Below are 22,510 nucleotides of genomic sequence, written 5' to 3'. Positions count from 1 at the left end.
CATCCCAAACCAACCTTAACCGGTAGATTACCTTATAATAAAAAAAATCTATTGAAAGTTATTATGCACTCTTCAGTGCTATATGCATAGAAAATACATATTAATAAATGACACTTCGTAGCTCAAAAAGTTTTACTCATACGATAGAATAAGATATTAATGGGATGCCATTATTAATTTTGAAGTGATTTTTTCACAAAATACATTGATTGAAGCCATTCCTTGATCGCAAGGCTTTTTTTTTTACTCTTGACCTTTTTCAGGGTTTGAAGAGTGTCTGCCGCCAATTCTCTATTTCCAAGCATTCGTTTAGGTAGAAATTAAAGAACTCTCTGAGAAATGCAGTGGATTTTGCCCACGGACAAAAGGCTTTGTTTGTCACAGCTCAATTATAATACTACTGTAAATGAACTTATAATATTGTTGTGAGAAAGATTTAGGGAGGTTAGTGGAGAGGTTATAGTGAGAAGTTGATCAGGAATCCATTCTCTTGTAGATTCATACAACCTCATTTGGACCTTGCGAGCGTATTCGTGGGGTGGGAAAGCAAAGAGTATAGACCGGGCCTGGCCCCTGGTCTCCAGGCCATAGAGCTTAAGCTCTCTTGAAAGAAAATTGTCCAGTTATTCTCGTCTCCCGTCTTGTGTGTGTTGGATTCACAATATTGCGAAGAATGCAGGAGTTGCCTTGCATTACCCATATTCATTCACATTTGCATCATCTCCTCACATATCCTTGAAAAGCCTCCTAGTATAAAACAATGCAACTAATTAATCTTGTATTATGTTGACAGATACATAACAGAATAGCAAGTTCAAATATTTGGTTCAACAAATTTTAAGTCAAGAAACCATACAAAATTAGTTAAAGGTTTGTCTACAAATTCTCTGTGGAGCTATAAATTCATTAATAAAAATACTGTATTATGCATTTTCCTGCATTAAAATCGATTGTCTCAATGAAAAAATATCGACAGATCTGAAATTCAAGTGCTGCCACTATTCAACAGAGAGTAGGCTGTAATACTGCTAACTAGGCTGTTGCAATACGCCCTCCTGTAAATCCATTTTGCAATTCAAAGGTATTTCTGGGCCAGATAAACGTAAAATAGTAAATAATTAAGAATGAAGCGAACATGCTTTGAACCTGATTTATGTCCATGGTGATATCTGATTCAGTGTGGGGTTCAGTAAGAGTGTCTCAGGGAGGGATAATGTCATGACCTCCACAAAATCACTTTACTAGTCTTGCTTTTCTGCACATTAATAGGTGTACTGATCTCAATATCGAAGCAGTTATAATAAAACTTGCAATTGATGGGAAAGACGTCTAGACTTTATGCTACAAATATGTGTTAGATTATGACTCCGAAAATACTCTAATTTTTAAAAGCATTGGAGTTATCTTATGCTATTTTCTTAATCACTAAAGCATAACATGCCCTTTATCAAATCGAAGATGCAAATCTACCTCTCTTCTGGTTGCATATAAGTATAAAATTCCTGTAAAATCTTAGTTTAAAAAGGTCACTTTTCCCCTGGAAGGTAGAGTGCCTGACAGATTATTGCCCAATTGATTTCATCCCAGGTTGCACTTTCCTATTAATTTATGAATCCTTTGTCTGATTATTATATAGTTAAACTATAGAGTTCAATATTGATATCTGTTCATTAATCACCTATAATCACCATGGATAATTCCTTGGTTCTCCAATGCTGTGAGTTTTTAAATGCAGCCAAGCATTTTAAAATCTAGATCTGCATCATAACAAATTAATTGACTCCATCACTTTTTAACTAGTGATGAATTATTCATTTACATTTAACAAGTATTACAGTTTCATTAGTGGCCCTTTATTACAGAAACTACTATAGCATAAATTTGACATAAAACAGGTTATTATTTTAGCAAAAATTTACAAGAGAGATGAGAATCCACTATTCCAGATACTGGGTTATTCATACCAAATAAAGAAAAGCTATTGAGGGTTACTAGGAAAAATATTTAAAAGAATTTGATAAGTAATTCCCCCAGTTTAGGAGGAGAAAATTGACTGTTGAGCTGCTTAAATAACCAGAATTTTCTTTCGCAAACTCAGAATTTGTTCATTAGTGCTCAGTTAAGAGGTCAGTCTATTACAGTCTTCCATTCTTCCCTGTCCAATACTAATAATGAGAAATTCCTTATGGTATTTTGCCAGCATACTTAACTCTTAGTGTTCCCATTGGGTCTTGCCCTTCTCCAATCTATTATGATCCTGAGAAATTCAATATCTCAGAGGATTCAAGTTGGATTTATCAAATTGTAATTCTTTGTTATTAATGGTAGGCTACTATTTAAGATAGGTTTTATTTGGGAACATGCTAAATGCCACCAACTTTCTAAGCCTCTCCTAAACCCACACATAGTGACATCCCACAAAACAATTAACTCTTCCACAATTCCACATATTTTCTGCATCACTTCATCCCATCCAACATGCCTATTCTTTTGCTCCTCCTACATTACTTGCCTTAATTCTATCCTCTCTAAAAGTCTTCAACATACCATTGCCAATCAGAATGCCTTGTATCCCCTCTTTGTGCCTCCTTTGGATTTATCTCAGTTGCTCTCTCTCCTGCTCCACCATGTCCAGCACTACCTCTTAGCCATCAACCACCTCTTCTTAGTTAAAGCTTCTTTGCCTGATGCAATTCTTGAAAATATATTTTATCATGCTTCTATTTTAAATTAAAAAAAATAATATTCATCAGTATCTGCTGAATATTCCATTTTTCAATTTGGTTGCAGTCACAAAATGAAGTAGATCAAGTGATTACTGAAGTTTCTTGTCAATAATTACTAGGAAAAGTCATTCTTAGGAAAATACAACCTTTTGGAGGTAGGATTTTGTTTAAGAAGACAACCAGAAAAAATAGCAATAACTTGATTGTTGTCATCATTCATGAAAAGATACTACATAGATAGGAAATTGATTCCTACATTTTCAGATGAAAACAAAAAGAGAAGAGTCATATGAGTCATGGAGGTTTTTAAAATCGTATTGCAAAAATTTTTGGGAGGTTTCCAGAAAATCATGTTGAGTAGGTAACTTACAATGGACATGCAACATTTTGTATTTCAGCTACAGAATACACACTAAATGTTGTAGTATCACATTCACACCAATTTTTGGGAGAAGTAATTTTTGAGTGAATACCAATCTCTAAGTGTTAGAGAATATCAATTCTCCTGCTCCCCACCATATCAACTTCACAGAGCATTTCCCCATCCACCAGAAAAAAACCTTGTTTAGATACCTTTTCATCCTGCTACATACATTGGTGATGCACATGAATTCTTGACAATGTTCACAGGACAGCATATTTGGAAAACCTCAAAAAAAAAGTTTCAGAACTGTTGTCACCTTGTCTAATTACTATTAGGAATTAAGTCAGGGATCTCTGTTATACTCTGATATTACTTTAAATGCAAAATACCATTTTTATAATCTTAAACAGTTTTCTTTGTACATATGTAAAATCACAAACGTCCCGGAGGAAGAGTTCTGAAATTAATATACTATGTTTCATAATTTTGTGTGAGGGCTATATGGCATAAAGGAAGAGGGGATTCTGGACTCAGGAATTAGCAATCCTGATTCATCTTCATAAAGTTTGAACAGATCTTAAATGTAGTGCATCCTTATTCCACTAAAACTTTTCTCTCGCTTGCACGTCCTTTCTTATTGTGGATATGAAATTTCTATCCCATGTTGTTGTTACTAGTAGCTCTGTTTTCAGACCTTTTCTCACCTACTCATTTGTGAAATGTGTTGGGAACATCCAGAAGCACCATTCCTTTCACCTGGCATGTGACAATCAATTTCCCCTAAATTCCTAAAATATCCATAATTTGATACTTCTATTGGAGTGCCCTGACTAGATGGGCAACACCTAATTTGGTTTTTAACACTTGAACCTACAAAAGGGAACCATAGATAAGTCATGATAAGGTTATGGCATTGTTTGCAGCATTCATTGGAACAATGACCCTTTAATTCATTGATGGTTTATGCAAAATATTTTTATCTAATTATACTAAATTAAGTGTATAGCTTTGTTGATTTTGTAAGCTATCTATGACCTTAACAGTGTCAGACACTCAGGAGTACATAAATTTCTTGAGCATTTATCATGGAGATTTGAGGATTTCAAGTGTGATGAAGTGTCTCATGTGGATTTCCAAAAATAAATTACTGAGCATATCATTACTGGAACATGCTATATCATTCTTTATGAGAGATACTTATTTGAACTTTCAAATCATGGTCATCATAGCTAATGAAGAAACAGTGAAGTTGATTTTAACATTAGGAACATAAAAACTCAGGCCTGGCATCATAGAAACACATTTTTTTGAGATGTAAACTGCCCTGAATATCTTCAGACAAAACAATATCACAAATTTTAGCCACACAAAATATTTTCTTAGATACAATTGGTTCCAGTTCATAGTAAAATTGAGAATTTGATGAATTCAATGAAGCATTGCAACTCTAATATTGGTGAACATTATTTAGATTCTGAAACTTATGACAGCATTAGAAAGGTAGGTACTTAAGAATAGATACATTGCCAGTTGTTAAACAAAAATATTTTAAACATATAGCAAATAAAATATGAAATTAAGAATATTAAATCATTCCCAAATATGTCTTGAACATTTGGGAAGCAACATTTCCAATTTTTATATGACTGCCTGAGGGCACTTACATAAAAAGGAGACCACTTCAGCCTTTCATATTCACCTTAATGCTGGGCATTTCCATGCATCTGTTTTATCATAAAAGATATTCTCATTTTCTTAAATGTGATATGTAGTACCTATGCTATGTATTCCCTTGTATACTGATAATAATTGGCCATGAGCTTGCTATGGACAGTGAATTTTCCCTTTGCATAAGGAGGTAGGTACTCTTACCATTAGGTGACCATATGTGAATGTTTCACAGAAAGAGATTAATGGTGTGAAAAGATAATCTACTTAGTGCATTATTTTTCTAATTGGTGACCTCTAAGCTTCTAACTGATTTGATGAATTCTAGTGCATTATCTTACCACTGATTCCAATGACAGAACCGTTAGATGGAACACATCTTTTAGGAATTAGGTATGCCCATAGGGTTTACCAATAGGTATTCAATGTCACTTATAAAATATTTAGGCAGTAATTATAGTAAAAAAATATGAAGGTATTTTCAACCTAAAGAATAATAAAAAATATTTTTTGAGTTATAATTAGCATTAAACTTCTAAATTTTACAAATGCAGGTAACACTCTAAATTGTTTGGGTTTCAATGTTAAATTCAAGTATTCTACCAAGGGAGACATTATGCTCCTCTGAAACCTTCATGGCATGAAATCTGTATCCTCCTTTGATATGGTATGTATGTTTGTATGAACACTGAAAAAACTGCTCAACTTGTTGACAATTTCACTTTTGGTTTTCAAATAGTTCCATTATAGATTACCAATCATATTCCCCTGTTAGAAAAAAGCAGGCTTTGTTAATATTTAGAAATCAAGTAAACCCCTTATAAACTTATTTAAAAAAAGATATAATACAGTTTTTAAGGCTCTTTGAATTATGCATGCTCACTAGATTTCTGATGAGTTGAATTTGTTAAGATTTTTCCGTAAAAGTTTTAAGTATAAATTACAAGGAATCACCTGCTGGATTAAACTCTAGTTTATCTGCAGTTTTGATATTTTTAAGTGATTTAATGGGAGAGTGAGGAGAACCATAAAAATAATTATTATGTAAAAACCCCATAGCTAAAAAAACTTGATGTCAACAAGTTGCAATGGCTGCCAATATGGATACAATAAGCTTGATAACTAAGATCCAAATTTATTCTTTTAAATTTAAGTTATAATTTAAGTGAAATGAGTTCATTAAAAAGGCATGAGTTATCTCCTGCTTTTACATTGACTTGTTGAAGTTGTCAGGGTATGATGCTCTTGCAGAGAATTGGACCAGATTTTTATTTAAGGGTAAATTTTAATATGACTTGATTTGTAAATAAGAATGACTTATTTGTGAAGAGAATATTTTTTTAATATTATAGATAATTTTCGATGGATTTACAATATGGCGTTTTAATTTCCTGAGTGAGAATAATTTTTATGAAGGAAACGCCTTATTACACAGTCTAACTTTGCATATAAAAATTGCAATAGCCAAAGACGGTGTTCTTTCTCTGAAAAAATCACTTCCCAAGGCCAGTCATTTTGGCTGTACCAAAGAAACAATCAAATTTACAACTCTGGATGCAATGTATGCAGTAACAATAACAGTTTTAACGGATAATTTGTGCAACTAGCGCATCAAAATTGTTTTAATTCTCTCTTTTAATGGAGAAAAGTTTAAGCATATTTTAAAAATATGTATCTTAAGAAGTTAACTCTTCAAACATTGTTTTTTATATAGGCATAGGAATTATGAGCCAATTATGAGTGTGACACAAATGGCCATGATGAATCACCCCACCAATCATTTGAGGATTCACAGAATATTTTTTCTATATTGAAAACCAAAACTTCCAAGAAGTATAATCTTTACAGACAAACTATGTTTCAATTTAGATAAACTAGATTTGAAATTTAATATAATAATATATGCATATATGTTTAGAAACATGAAAGTTCTTTTGCCCAGCTACAGCAATAACCAAATGTTCCCTATAAACTGTGACTCATGAAAGAGATAAAATACTAAAGACACTGAAATGCCTTCCAAGAACAGAGAAATTATAAAAACCAATGAAAAAAATTATCAATTATAAATGCATTTGCATGAGCAAACATTGTGGTACATGTAAATTGATAACAAAAATATCAGCAATTTAATTGCATTGCATATGAGTAACAATGCAAAATTTAAACAAAGCAATGTCAATGTATCATTTCCTGCTTGGTTTAATTGTTGATTTGACTTTGGAAATGTCTATAGCAAATTAAAGCAAATATATATTACTTCTGTTTATACCCTTAATAAATCACTGCAGCTGGGCAGAGAGAGTGAGGAGGAGATATGGAGATGAAACTAGGGAAATGAATGATGATGGGTCCATCCAAGGAATACAAAATGCTAACCCTCCTTTAGGACTGAATGTGATAGGGAGCAGTTCGTCACAGACATATTAACTGCTTATGTATCACCTTATGTTACAGAGATTTTGATGTGACATAACACCATTGTTTTGAAGTCAGCTTAGACAAGCAGATTTGCCAAGTCCCTTTATGGTAAGACACATAGGTTTAAGTGATAGCAGTTATAAATAAGTGGGCTTACAATCAAATGGCTTAAAACACAACTGTAATGAGGAAACATTGAATAAAATGAGCGATAACTTGGGGATAATTTTGAGGCATCAAAATATTAAAAATCAGTACCATTAGTCAAAATTGGGCAGAATTTGCCCATCAGGTCCAAATTCAAAAGATACTGTTAATGCAGAAGGCTGTGTTTCTCTTTAAACAGTCTGAAATGAATTAAATTCTGTCTGAAGGAAAACATTGACTTAAAAATCTATGTCAAATGCAAACAGCACTTGATATGAGAGCCCACCATTCACATTTTTTGATGAAGAGTATTGATTTTATCATTTTCTGAAAACTGAAGGACACAGGGACAGAGAAATTATCAGGTTTCTTGATATCTCATGCAATGAGGACACTTTCAAGAGGGATTATCAGAAAATGATATCATAGCACCATTCAAAACCAAACTAAACAATAGCCGTCACATTTTTCATATGCAAGATCACACTCCAAGTTTTTATAGTTAATACTGGAAGATGATGAATCACTTTCAATGCCAACTTGGCATATTTTTCATATATTTATCTCTATATGTAGATGAATTATAAATTTCTTCATTGTCAAATAGGAATGAATGTTATGACCCCACAAAAACTCTGAATCTTGTTTCACATTGGCAAAATATTAATATGCTAAAGCATATTTTTTACTCACAGTATCTATTGACCTTGGCTATGTTTTCAACCAATTTTATAGCAATAAGGGTTCACTCGCACCCATCTGCTTCATCTGTGAGGAAATATAAAATTAATTGTCACCAAAGAGAGTACAAAAATGTCTCACTTGAAGTACCATTCAAGAAACTGACTGCATTGAGAGCAGCCCATCCACTGAATGATATCCTAAATATCAATATTCAAGTTCATATTATCCACTTGCCCTTTGATTTCCTGGTATAAACATCAGTGGAGAAGGGAACAACTCTCAACAATTTATATTTCCGTAAAAACTCACTTTCATTAGCTAATGACAAATTGTTTCACAGGTGTTGGATATGCAGACACTGCTATAGCAAATGAGGGGGCACAATGAGTCCAATGAGAGAAGCTTCTTTCACTTCATCACAAATGGGAAATGTTGCACAGAGTGGAGTCTTGCTCTACACACTTAAAACACTGGTTGAGCTATGCTTGCTTTGCTCTTTTTCTTGAGGACATACTTTGAATCACATTCAACACAGACATCCTACATTTTTTGGTGGCAGTGATGGTAATGTCTACTTGAAAAATGATGTTACTCTGATAATTTTTGTGAGTTTTTGTTGAAGGACAAAACAAATGTTCAAAGAGATGAGCATGCTACTTGTTTGGAAGAAATGTTTTTTTTTTTAACCCTTGGAGAAACTCCATCAGATTGGTCCCACAATGGTCTGATGTAGACATTCTTGCAAGTGTGTTTCGTGAATTCACGTCCAAATGATTGCAAAACTTAAAATCTCAAAAAGGTGTGAAAATAATTCATAGAATTTCATTGCAAGAAGGGATCAGACCAACCTCATGACTTCTTTTATTAATTAGGCCATATCACATTGTGGAGACCATAAGAGACTTTTATCTACAGAGATTTTGTGAATTGGAATGCCTATGGTGAAGAAATTTCCTATGTATTCACTAATCTATTCTATAAATCACAATTACTCTAGAGAAGAATGTTGCATTTTGTAGAATCATATCTGAGTACTTCATTCTCTTGAATACATGGTTACGTTAAATTTCATTAGCAAGGAATGCTTCTAAGCTTGAATTAACTATGCAAATGTGATCACTATGTCTTAGAAGAACTCTAGATTGCAGGTGAAAAGTAAGATGCAAAATAATTCTGCACAATGAAAATAATACTTTAAAAATATGATTTCACATCAGTCAGTGTGCTATATGACAGCAAAACACATGATGTAATGTTGAATTATAAGTTAAAAAAGAAAAATTAACATGTTTCTATCACATATAAATTTAAATATCAAGATGATGCCATAAAATTGGTCCTAAAATAAAATATCACTTACACCAGAGGTATTTAATCCAAAGGTTTCTGCATTGGAGGGTTCATCTTATTCTGCTATGAAATTCCATTCTTTGAAAATGAATTTACTCACCAATGTCAATATGCGCAATGCACATGGATGCCAACATACTAATGCAGTGAAATCATTTTGAAAGATTAGGAGATTCAGAATCGAAAATATGAAACTGAGGACAGAGAAAAAGAAGTTCAGTCCCTGAGGTTATCTCCTGAAAGCTTAGACTTATTTTACTGGGGCCGGATAAAGTTAGATTTTTTAGCTGCTCTTGGATAAAAAACTCAAGATTCTAACTAACTTAGTTTAGGATAGGTATGTATCCAATCAATTTACTGAAACCTTACTTTTAAGCAAGCTATAAGAAAATTTTGAGCTAACTTGAATGAATAACTTGAAGAAATCTATTTAAGATACTTTGAATATCTATATCTTTGGTATTATTTCAAAATAGTTATGATATACCCACCATGAATATCATTAGCTGTGGTAGATGCCCAAATGAAGGCGAATCAAAATTATTGTGGAACCAGTAGACAAAAGTTCCTAATTCAGGGAGTCATTCTTAGGTCATAAGGTATTGTACAGCCCTTGACAATTTGAATAAATCAAAAGAGAAACTAAAATATAGAAAAAAGTGATAAAACATTAAGTAATCTCTGAAATTACAGTGCTGTAACATTTTGCATAATCTTTTTATAAATTTAGGAATGAAAATTGGAAGACCTTCCAACTAGATCAATAAGAAAATGACCACAATCATCATCACATGGTTTTATCTATTATATTATCAAGGGAGGGCTGATGGGCTAAATTTCCTCAACTGTACATCCAACAAGGAAGATAAGTATTCAAACATGCTCATCTGTAGAAGTTGAGTGAAATAAGATATAAATTAGTAGGAATGTTAAATATGACACCTTCATGGAACATACCACCTTAAAATGACTAAAATAATATTTCAAAAAAGATAAGCCAGTTGAAATTTAGAAAATTCATCAATGATTTCAAAACATATGGCAGCATTTTGACTCTTGTAAATGATGGGATTTTATTTTCTTTATATTAAATGATGAAAATTGCTGTGAGGCAGCCTTTCTATTGACAAATAAGAAGGGAGCTAAGATATTGTTCCACAGTGTGTCTGAATTGATGTTTTAATTCAGACTTAATTCCAAATAAAAGCAACAGTTGAAGTATTTTTAGTTTTTTTCCATTCAACTGAGGATATGAACTAAAAAGGCAGCAGAACACTTACATGCGATGAGATAATGCTAATGTTGTACTTATAACTTGAGGACAAAAGTTGTACCTCATATCATCAATGGATTGCTAAAATACCATGAAAATCTTTTACATTTTCATCATGTATTCATCCATCTAAGACTTTCAAATCGCATTCTGAGTGCTACTACATTTTGATGATTGCCTTCAATGAGAAACAATGAAAAGCATTCATTAAATCAACATACTAAGTAGCGATTAAATCATTTTTTTATTTTTCTCAGCCAGCGATTTCTCATGCGATAGGTTATAATTGTGCAAACACAAATTTTAATTTTAGGGGTATTGATTACTTTTAGTTACACTCGATTAATTTTTCACCAATAAATCCATAATTTTTTTCTTTCAATTTAGAGGGAATGGCCTTCTTATGGGAGACTCTTAGAAAAAATGATAAATGACAGGTAGTAATCCATGATTTGAGCAAGTAGGTATGTCTAATGTTGATTTTGCTAAGTATCAAATCCACTTACCACTAAGCCTTGTCAGCCTAAGTCATATTTTTTTATACAGTGAGGTGCATCACTGAGTTGTTTCTAAAATACATAGTTAATTCACTCAATGGGAAGGAAAAAATAACCATGTTTATGGGGTCTTGGGGGTTCCCCAACTGAGGATATCTTAAGGATTGTGTGTGTGTGTTTAAAGAAATTGTGATTACGAAGGGTTTAGGCTCCTCACTGAACTCCTTACCTAATCCATATTTAGCTCCACTATTTAGTCAAGTGACACACACTCCAACAACATATTTCAAGCAGCCAAGAGCTTCCTTGCCATTCAGATTCACTAATCAACATTGATGCAGGACTTCTTGTTGATGACAGATCTCACTGATGAGGATAGCAGTTATGGTGATGATGATGATGATAGCATCTCATGTGGTGTCCGTGCCAAGGTCCCTCCTCTGCTTACCGCTGTCACACTAGATGATTGACTCCCTGTTTCGCTCATTGTTGTCATCAGTGTTGGTCGTTGAACCAGCACTGCTACCACCACATATGTGCATCTCTATCTCAGCCAACCTGAGGATTGGAATCAGTGTGTCAGTGGTCAAATTTCAAAATGAGCAATCATCATTGATGGAAAAAAAGTTATCTATGATTGATTTTTTTCTCAATGAGATCCGTCAATTCCATCATCATATTGAAGTAAGAACTAGATTTTAATGCCTCCATTGAGAAAAATTGATTAGTTATTTTTGCTGTCAACCCTTCCATTGCACCATGAAGATTCAATAAGCAAATACCTATATTTATTTAAAACCAGGGGTGGAGCACAATACTTTTGGACACTTCACTGTGGCAGAGAATACATTATAAAATTAAGAAAATATCTGTAATTAGAACAGAGAAAATTTCATCACCAAAGAATAATCATAAGCTCAGCAAACATGGAAGCACAAAAACAGTAAATTGGCAGGTAAAAATCAGATCAGAAACATTAGAATTCATATGAAATGCAATCTTGTTTAACATACAATGTTTAATTTCATTGCCCCATAAAACGATGACCAATAGCTAATGATAACCATAGCAGAAAATGTAGCCTAGAGAAACATCCACAAATATTTCACTCATGAAAGGTTTGTCTTAATTGTAATATTTCCTTTTATGAATTTATTTTTGTTATTTTCCAGTTGTATGAAAGCTTTTAATATGTATGGTATTATTAATGCATAAAACAATAAACACAGTAATCAACCCAAAGGTTGGTTTGGTAGGTGATGGTAGAGTTCACCCAGTACTAAGCCCGACGGCATTTGAAATTCACACATCAGGGTAAGGGGGCCAAGTCCTTTCCCTGTGCTGGTTATGGTTTCCCAGGAAGATCTGGTTCCCGAAAAATCGCATAGCTTGGGTGGTGCTGCAGGTGCCCAGAGACTTGCCTGGGAATAGAACCCAGGACCCTTCGGTCAATAGTCCAGCGCTCTACCCCCTGGACTACCATGACCCACTATTAATGTGTAACTAATTAAAATGAAAAGAACAAGATAAAAATTTCTTGAAAACAAATCCATCAGCTAAACATAATCAAATTTAGGACAATATTTCAAAAGAAAAGGTCCCCAAACAATCTATTACTTGAAATTGTAATACATCTGGAAATGAGTGCCGGTGAATAATGAACCTGGGGCCCAAATGAATGAGAATAATTCCAATGATACTAAGTTTTAGGGCTGTGCTTTTCCTTGGCTAAATAAGTACCGTGCTAGGTGGCCATCATCATCAAGCCAATTTCAGTCCAAGTGCTTCTCTACTCCTCTTGGGCACAATTAGTTCATTTCCGTGCCATTTGATCAAGATGAGAAGGAAAAGAAGCTGCATCCTAAATTTGCAGCAATCTAGATTACACTTAGTTTTTGAATATGTAAACTTCAAGGTCATTGGTTCTCAATGCATCTAATAATTTTCTTAATTAAGAATGGTACCAATTTGAAAGATGAGATTGATTTGGAAGTAGATGACTTACAAAATAGTTAGTCTTATTGCTGCATATCCTGTATTAAAGTTTGGTACAATGGGAACTATTCAAATTTCAAATTTTTGCAAATATGTATCATATCCTTGGAATAGTATACATATATTGCAAGACCCAACTCATTTTCTTTTCCATTGATTGTTACCTTGTTGAACTCCTTAATTTTCTTTATTGTGAGTCATATGGGAAAAATATCTAAGTAAGCATTCTTGAAATATACCAAAGTTACTATTAAACGCTCCATGGGATGATTGACCTCTGGATTGTTTGTTGAATGATTTGAGATTATATTTGGAGTAGAAGTTCAGTTTTATTCAAAGGTCTTCCACAATGCTGTTGAATACCCTAACTTCTAGTATTAGATCTTTTTGGACAGTGCCATAAGGTTAGAAAATCATGCATGTAGTTCAGTGCAGAAGCATACGAATATACAAATTATGAACTAAGTTAATAATACAAATATGAGTAAAGGATTTTGTATAACGTATATATAATAAAGAAAAATTAATCACTCTTCCAAAAAATTATTTTTTCTTGAAAATAAAACTTTTGATAGACCATACGGAAGAGCTTATAAAATTGTGTGTTGTTTATATCAAATAATATTTTTAATGGTACTGATAATTATATATTAATATTGAAAATTATTCATCCATGACTTAAAACTTTGAAAGCATAAAAAACTTACATGTGGTCACAAGTCATTCTCGGGTGACTCATGCACCACGAAGTTGTAAATTTCTTTTGGGTTGTCCTCCAATTTCCCCAAAATCGAACCACTAAAGTTTAAAGCAGCCATTTTAGACTGCATGACATGCTTTGTATTAAGTAGGCAGTAATGTGCCCTAGAGTCCAGTTCTCAAAAATAGAATTCAATTTACAAACTTGTATTTTGCTCATATTGAGTGACAATAAATATGCCACATGACTTATCCCTTATTCATTAATCACAAATTTGAATTTCAAAATTTAATATGATGTTAAGGACTGAGTTTAGAGGACTAGTAAATTAATTTTTGACTTTAAAAATAGGACAGTAAGGAGAAAATGGATTGCTGCAAGAGCTAAAAGCAGATCAATATCTCCATCCATTTATAATCATATCTCTATGACTCCTTTGTTACATAACAGAATTGTAATTATTCCACACATAACCCTCCAGAGCACTTGAAACTTTGGCTAATGAAGGTGTGCTACTTGACATAGGCATTAAAAAACCAGTCCATAAGAAAAGTATAAACATAATGTAAGAACTGAAACTGGGCATAAGTTAAGATTATATGGTTTCCGAAGAAAAAATTTGATTCAGTCCTTGGCCATCTAAACTATGGGATTGCCAGCATCCTAAAATTGCCAAACAATAATATGCAATGACTCCAATGAATTTCCTGACACTATATTTGTAAGATGCAAAAACATGGCATAGAAAAACAACAGTATTAGATAAAAACTGCTGCCTTCGACTTTGCAAGGAACTGGTGTGTTATTTTTCAAAGAATGGCTGACAAAATTGAGTTAATTATTTTCTAGGGAGTTAGATAAATTATCACAATATTGATTTTAATTATTAGCATGGTAATATTTTAATATAATAATTATTTATATGGTAATAATGTAACATATTTTACAGGTACGTATATTTCCTAACCTGTATTTTACCTGTACATGTATATTTCCAAAAAAGCAAAAATATCAATTAACCCCTTAGTATTTTTGTCTATTATTTTTCTACTTGGCTGGATGCAACTAATTTCAATGCAGGTTGCCAACTTTTGAAGATCGATTTCAGGAATTGAAAGTACCATAGATTTACATACTTATTAGTAGGATTAACCAGACTAAAAAAATAGGGGTAATAAATGGCAAAGAAATTAACAACATTTAAAACTATCTCTTACTCCATTTTACTTTTTTCTCGATTTAATCCTATACTTGACTAATATTCTAAGAATTTAAAGAAAACACAATTCAAGAGCTTTAAAACAAAAAATATTGGAGTACGTGGTGCTGATAGAGTACCTGAGGAATTGAACTTTTAAATTTTGCTCTGAGCATGACTTTTGTAATCTGTGTCATATTTTGCTAGTTTTCCAAATGCTGCAAATCGATGAAAAAAGATTTTTCCTCAAAATTTGTGAGGGATAATTATGTTTTGGGTACAAGTAATCATAATTTTTACAAAATAATTGATAATAGTCACCTGACCTATCAAGGGTAGCCACCTGATTCAAACTAAGGTGATATAGTTTTTAGTGTCAACGGGATAAAGTCATACCTCCTTTATAAGATTTTATAAATATTAAGTGTTTTATTCTCATGGCTTAGATAGATTTGTTGTAGTCTGTTAATTAGAAAAATAATTACAAAGTGATGAAAAAAGTGTATTAATTAAACAGGCACCTCTAATATCATTGAATCGACCGCTTAATGTAATAACATTCAAATATAAATATTTAGCTTATATACAATATGTTGACAGCAAGGTATGAAATATGATTTAACAAAAAAAAAGGAATTGCCGCTTATCCATATTGCAATTTAGTCTACACTGTCTGCTGTCAAAATGTACAATTAGTTGAATTTTTAGTCTCTCTTAAGACTGTTAAACCTTAACAAGTATTGGTCAGGTAATTCTGAAATAATGGAAATTGCTTTAAACCTAGATGGTGATGGTTTAATGAGGTAAGACATGTAATAAATTACATTGGACCTTTTAACAGAATTTATTATGCACATTTTGTTCCTGTTGAACTTCATCTTTTTGCTATGAGAATAATAAGAATTCTCCATTGCATCTAATAAATAATATAAAAGTAAATAATCAGGGGCACTACACAATTCACATGAGCAGTAAGAGCAAGAACACACCAATAACATGTTGGCTAACTATACCAGACTATCACCATGGATCCTACCCATTCCATTAACCACGCTGCAATCTATGATTGCTTTTAGGCACAAATAATCTTAATGCTCGCAATGGATATCTTTGGTTTGATTAAAGATTATATAATTTGTTGCTGTTATTGGTCCAGTGTTTTCTATTTCACTTATTGCAGTTTCTCTTAAACCGTTCACATTGTTTACAAGGATACCGTGACTTCTAGTCACTTGAAATATACTTGCAGTGATTGCAATGCAATGATATGAGAGTTTAATAACACGATCACACAGGTAATTTAACGACTTCAACTAAAAAGAAAAATATGGTTTACCTTTTTGCGTGGCGTTAATTTCTTAAGGTGCAGTGTTAATGCACCCATTAGCATGCTTACGCTTGACACCAAATTGAGCTGTGTTCTTTGAGCTCTTACATGAGGTTCTTATGTTCAATTTGAACCAGACTTAACCTTGTCGGCTGGGGGCAATTTTTCTCAGAGAACCCTTGAGAATAAATGGTGACCACTAGACCCGCTCCCCCACAATTGCGGAGGATTGCTCTCGATGGCAGATTGCAATAGTGCCTCACCTGTGCTCCACGTCCCACTGCTGCTGGCTGAGCTTTACGCTGAGGGAGGCGTTTTCTGCTTCCAGCGTGATCAACCGCTCTCGGAGTCGGGTGATCTCCGCAATTAAGGCATCATGTGAAGACGACGATGGTGAGGTACCCGCACCCGCCATGACCGCATCCGCGGGCACCCAGGACGCGGCACCCACAACCACGCCACCAGCTGAAGACGTGGCGACACCTGGAACTGTGACAGAAACACGTCCTATACATGATTCTCTCCATAATTTAATAGTCACGGAGATATTTGAGCATAAATATAAATCAAATAGAGTAATAAACTATAACTGAAAGAGCAGTTCACTAATTAAGGCAGAGCTTTAGACGGTGAGAAATGTGGCAAAGGCAATAATTGAATTGCAATAGGCAAAGAAGCTTTTATTAAGAGGAAGGAGCTGGTGACAGGAACTTTAAGTAAAGATGTAACGAAAAGACTAGTAAAAACTTTAATATACAGAATAGTGTTGCATGACTCGGAAGCTTGATCGTTGAGGCAGGAGGATAAAAATAATTTAAAGAATTTTGAGAAGTGGGTGTTGAGAGGAATGGGAAATAATAAATAGGAGAGATAGGAAGGGAAACAAAGAAGTGCTAAGCATGGTGGAGGAGGAGAGAAGAGTGTTGAGATAAATTCAAAGAAGGTGGGAAAAGTGAATGCAGGGCTTGCTGAGTGACGATGGAAGGTTGGCCATAATATAGGGGAGAATGTTTTTAAGGTAAGTCGAGCTAAAGCATGAAATGAATATGCATGCTAGGTGGAATGAAGGGAGACGGGAAGTATGTGGGGTTAAAGAATAGTTTGCCGTTACACAAGGTTTACAGTATTTATTTGGTGTCGTGTATGGTGGGGCTCAGAGAAACAGCAGTGCTTAGGGAGTGGATTCATCAAAAGCCTACCCTGAACGGTAGACTAAATTCAATAATACCGAATAGAAAACTTGACTCCACTCCCGCTGGCGGCCTCCGTCGCAATCGGGACTCACCGGGACGCAAGTGTGGGTGAGGAGGCACGGTGTTGGCGAGCAGGTGCGCCGGGTGCAGGGCCTGCACCACGGGGGGTGCGGCGTGCAGGTGCACCCCGGGCGGCGGGAGGTGCGGCGGGAGGGTCCCGGTCAACGACCCCACCGCCGCTGATGTCAGCTGCTGTGAGGGGGGTGCCGGCGTGGGGAGAAGTGGGTGCAGTGGGTGCGGCACCCCCGCCTGGAGGGTGCGCCTCTGCTCCTCTTCCTCCGAGGACCGCGCCCCCGCACTCGACGTGCCTGAAAGCGGCGACTCCATCGTCCGCGCGTGGGCGCCGTGGGATCTGAAAACCAGCGAAACGAAAATTAAGGCCTCTCCTCTTTAAAGACGTAAGGCTTTCAGTGGGGGGGAGGGGAGGATGGCAATGGTGAGCCATTTTATCACATTCGATTGTGGGGGATTGGGTGGGGGGGAGCTCGGGAGGGATCTTCCCTAGGATTGGTTGTTGTACTATATCAGTCACTAATTACATTTGTTCCGAAATGTTTGCTCTGTTGTGCTTGTAGTATGCATTCTATTTCCCCAACGAAAACAAGCTGTCTTTTAGAGTCGTGTACATTTCCAGAACAAACTGATTGAATTGATCAATAACAGCAATAGTAAACAATTTCATCAAAACTATGAGCAATATTTTCACTTTCTTTTTATTTAAAAGGCATGTACCGATCTGATATTCATTTTAGCGCTGATATTTACGTAAGGGGGGCGAGGAATTTCATAAATTACGAATTTCATGTAGTAAAAAATTCCTGAACGTCTAAGCCGTTTAAGGACGGTACATTACAAACTGTAGAATAGGCATGTTTCCAATATAATTTTTCCCCCAACGAATATGAGTGCGACAGCGGCGTTCAGGTAACGTTTTTAAAACTAAATAGTCTAGTCTGTGAGCATTATTCTGAAGGTTATTTTGATGTAACACTTTTTAGAAGCTTATCTTACATGCGAAAAGTAGCCCTTGAATCTTAAAGACATTTCATCAAATGCATAATTGTTAATAAATTCTCTTTCTATGGTTTATATTATATAACCACTTGTTCAGTCACTGGCATTTAAGAGCGTTCTTCCCCAATTCGAACAATCCCGGATATATGCATTCTGGAAATATTACCAAAGCACCTCCGTATATATATATGCATTCATCCTTTGGAAGTTTTAATGCCGTGGGAAACGCTAGTAATGTTCTTTATAGTATTTTTACAATATGGCCTTCAAAAGAATATTTATAGTTTCCTCGTAATTTGATCTTTGTTGTGGCAGGTATGTTCAAAATCGACCCTAATGGAAGAAGCTGGAATAAATGGCAAAATATTATTCAATATATGAAGGAATACACCAGTTATTTTGAAAGAAAAAACATTATTTTCGCAGGTTTTTGAATTATTTTCGTTGTTCTGAAACTATGCACACCTTGTCGCGTTGCCTGGAAAGGTAAAAGTCCAAATATTTTCGAGTTGTAGTATGTAGGGGGGGCGACCGACAGCTTAGGTCATTTGCGCCATAGGGGATAGACAGGAAAGGATGAAGGGTGGAGAGAGACCCGGCGTCGGCATTAGCCTACTCATTACGAAAGACGCCAAGGGGTCCGCAGCTTAAAGTCCCATCCGACGGACGGCGTACTCACTCAAAGTGCCCTCCACAAAGCATCTCAAGTAGGGATCGAGATACCTCTGAAAAATATTCAACACCGCCGGGATTTGAACCCGGGGCCTCTGGGTGGGAAGCCGGTATGTTAGCCCCCGCAGCATCTCGATCCCCCGCTATATCTACTGAAGAAAAAAATGGCCAGTGATATATGTTAAATTCAGAGCAAGTAATCCGTGGAACCTGAAATAGAGGTGTCCCTTTAAGTTCGACGAAAAGGCCACTGTGTGCACGAGAATTAAAACGACGACCTCCCGGGCCATGCACTCGGGCGGGGGGATATGGGAATTTGGGGGTAGAGGATAGATGGTGGACGCGCCGCTTACCTGGAGCTGGGGCTTCCCCCGGGGCTGAAGAGGGAGTTGGCCGAGTAGCCAGTGGAGGGCGCAATGGAGTGTGGCCCGCCTCCACCGAGACCAGCGGTCAGCGAGCCCCCGGGCGCTAAGGCGGCGGCGGCGCCGACTGGCGACACGGGAGATAGCCACATGTCTTCGATGGGGATGCGGCCCCTGGACTCGACCAGCCCGGGCGTCGAGTGACTCCTCCCCATCGCCACTGTGGAAACAAACAGCGACGCATCAGCCGACGCCTCCTGAATCGACGGCGTATCCCTCTCCAAGAGCTCTCTCTAACCGGTTAAGACTCGTCATGCATGAACTAACAATCGAACTCGGTTATAAAGAGAAGCAATGAACACTCTTTTCCGTTGCTTAACATACATAACATTTTTAGCGTTCACTTGTTTGTTGTGTTGCTTCCACGAAATCTCTGCTAACGGTGATGCTCTCCTTTCAATGGATTTGATACTCGTAATTTTTCATTTATCACTTTCTTCTTCTTTTAATTTGGCCAATTACAGCATACGATAAGTTCAGCTGTCATTATTTTAGTGCTCATTCTGTTTTTTCTTAAAATACTCCTTCATTTTGTTGAGGGTTTCCCTTTCCCTGTCTTCTGCCCATTCTTCTCCCTCCTCGATTTTTCCTCCGCAAGGGTTCTTCCTACCACTTTGATCCCGAGTGCGTTGTGTTCCTCCTTGTTCTCCCAAGCAATCCCCATTTCTCGTAAATCGACTTCCATATTAAAAAACTATGCACCCTTTCACTGTATATCTTAGAAGTAATTCCAAAACCTACTGGTTACTTTCGTCTCTTCTACTCTAACCTATAAAATGTAACTTTCCTTTTCCACGTGGTGTCCGCAATTTGGTCTTTACCCAGATAAAGCTCGTGGTTGTGTTTTCTTCTACATAGTCGATTGTCTCTGAATAAGGGAATTCGGTTTCTATTTATCTCCAGATATATTGAACTATCTTCATATACGCCGTATATTTCTAAGCTTACCCTTGCTGCGCATGTTGCAAGCTGACTTTTGTGTTCCCTTTCCGTACTTCTGGCGTCACAAGATTACTAGGCCACTCGCGTGCGTCAAAACGTTTCATTGCTTTACGTAATAGAAAATTTTTAGATACCATTGGCTTTATTTTGTACTTCTTCAGAAAAGTTTGACACCTTACGTTCGTGGTCATCACGCTCTTATCTTTTATTTTGCAAGCTATTTTCCATTATCTTGGTGGTTGAATACGATTCACTAATCGAACTCGAAAGAACAAGGAACGGGAGCAGGGCAGGAGAAACATTCTTTGCTTCCCTGCCCTTATTCCAGTTTTCTCAAGTTCGCTGAGGTTTCAGCTGAGTTTTTTGCCGTTAGAACTCCTCAGCAGTGCTTTCCGATTGCGAATTCGGCAATTTTGGGTAAACAGTCCTTCTCCTTCCCCGCGAACGATATTTTATTGGAAGCGAGACGCCGAAGCGGTGAAAAATTAAGCCCTGCAATGTAATAAATTCTCATTTGACATGGTTGTGGACAAAGAGTAATAACTAACGTGAGTAGTTCCGATTCTCCGAAAGCACCTCCAAGGGTCCGCCAAGGAAGAGCGATTATAGCCCCTCGTCTCTAAAGGGCATTCATTCTAAAATAATAAGCAATACCCGTTTATTCACTTTTAATTGACGCGTATTATTTTAATAGAGACATATATTCAAGACAAAGTTAAGAAATTGAGTCTTGAGATGTTTTTGAGCGATCCAGAAGTTATGATTATTTGGCGATACAATTTTTGCCCCAATCTAAATAAAACCAACGTAGTAATTCACTTCTGGGAAGAGGAAATTCGAGTAGTTGTACAACTACTCGAGTTTTTTCTTACTAGAAGTGAATGATGACGATGTTTTTATTTAGATTGAGACAACATGTTCTCATTTAAAGAAGAAAGAAGAAAGGGGAAGAAAACTCCAATGGCCGTAAGTGGCCTTTATTGAGAGGCCGTAGAGCTCATTATTTCTTGCTATGTTCTCATTTATTTGAGGAAATTTGATCACTCTTTACACCTATATGCTTGAAATTTGCCCTTAAATAAACTTAATAGAATAAATAAGACATTTAAGCGGCATTCAAACAACTGATACGAAATATTCAAACAAGTTCGAAATATTTTCGAAGCTGTAACTTGATTTCATCGCTAGAAACAAGATTTTATAAAAAACACCCAGAGAGAAATGTTGGACAAATAAAAATTTACCTGAAAGGTTGTTTCAACTGGAAGATACAAATACTCATTCTTTCCCCGAACAATCAGAAATCACAATGGTAAGAAACCGAAGTCACTTTAAAAATATCAAAAACATTGAATTTACAAGTCGGAACAAAATTAAAAATTGCAAAGATATTAGTTATATTTGTCGGTGCATGTGTATGTTAGCTGGTAGTTTGAGTGTTTACATGTGCGTGGGGTATGAGTGTTCTTGCATGAATGTACACCATGTTTTGTTTGTGGATAGCATGAATTTGTGGCTTTTACATGCGGTTTTTTTCGTTCTTAATTACGGGTGGTGTCCTAACACCCCCCGCCAAACGCCCTTGCGGCGGCTTGCGGGGTATTAAGTAGATGTAAGTAGATGAAGAAATAAGTTATTTTTCTCGTAGTGGTTAGCATTAGATGAGATGAAACCAATATAATAAGATTCACCGATATTTTTTTCATTCACTTAATATGGCTAATCGATCATCAGTCATTTGCATTACACAACATATTGATATGAAGAATTTTCGAAGACTATCGTGATTGTTAGCTTTTATGCTCTTGTACTGAGGCATGGATATTTTATTTGAGAACGGATTCACATTTGTTGACA

At 35.7% G+C, this 22,510-nt stretch overlaps 1 protein-coding gene across 1 annotated transcript in view; it reads right to left on the bottom strand.

Annotated features, from left to right (window-relative positions):
* Positions 1–10,912: 10,912 nt before the first annotated feature.
* Positions 10,913–22,510, bottom strand: part of LOC139697357 (uncharacterized) — a 663,676-nt gene continuing 652,078 nt past the window's right edge. The window contains exons 9-12 of the mRNA XM_071596022.1: positions 19,643–19,871; positions 17,636–17,955; positions 16,614–16,839; positions 10,913–11,688 (exon numbers count right to left, since the gene is read on the bottom strand). Of these exons, the coding sequence (XP_071452123.1) occupies positions 11,589–11,688; positions 16,614–16,839; positions 17,636–17,955; positions 19,643–19,871 (875 nt within the window). The 3' untranslated portion in view covers positions 10,913–11,588. The remainder of the gene's footprint in view (positions 11,689–16,613; positions 16,840–17,635; positions 17,956–19,642; positions 19,872–22,510) is intronic.

The sequence above is a fragment of the Hetaerina americana genome, unplaced genomic scaffold (assembly GCF_022747635.1).
Source record: "Hetaerina americana unplaced genomic scaffold, ioHetAmer1.1.p SCAF_73, whole genome shotgun sequence".
Classification (NCBI taxonomy): Eukaryota; Metazoa; Arthropoda; class Insecta; order Odonata; family Calopterygidae; genus Hetaerina; species Hetaerina americana.
The sequence above is the reverse complement of the archived record's forward strand: the minus strand, read 5'-3'. Positions and strand labels throughout refer to the sequence as shown.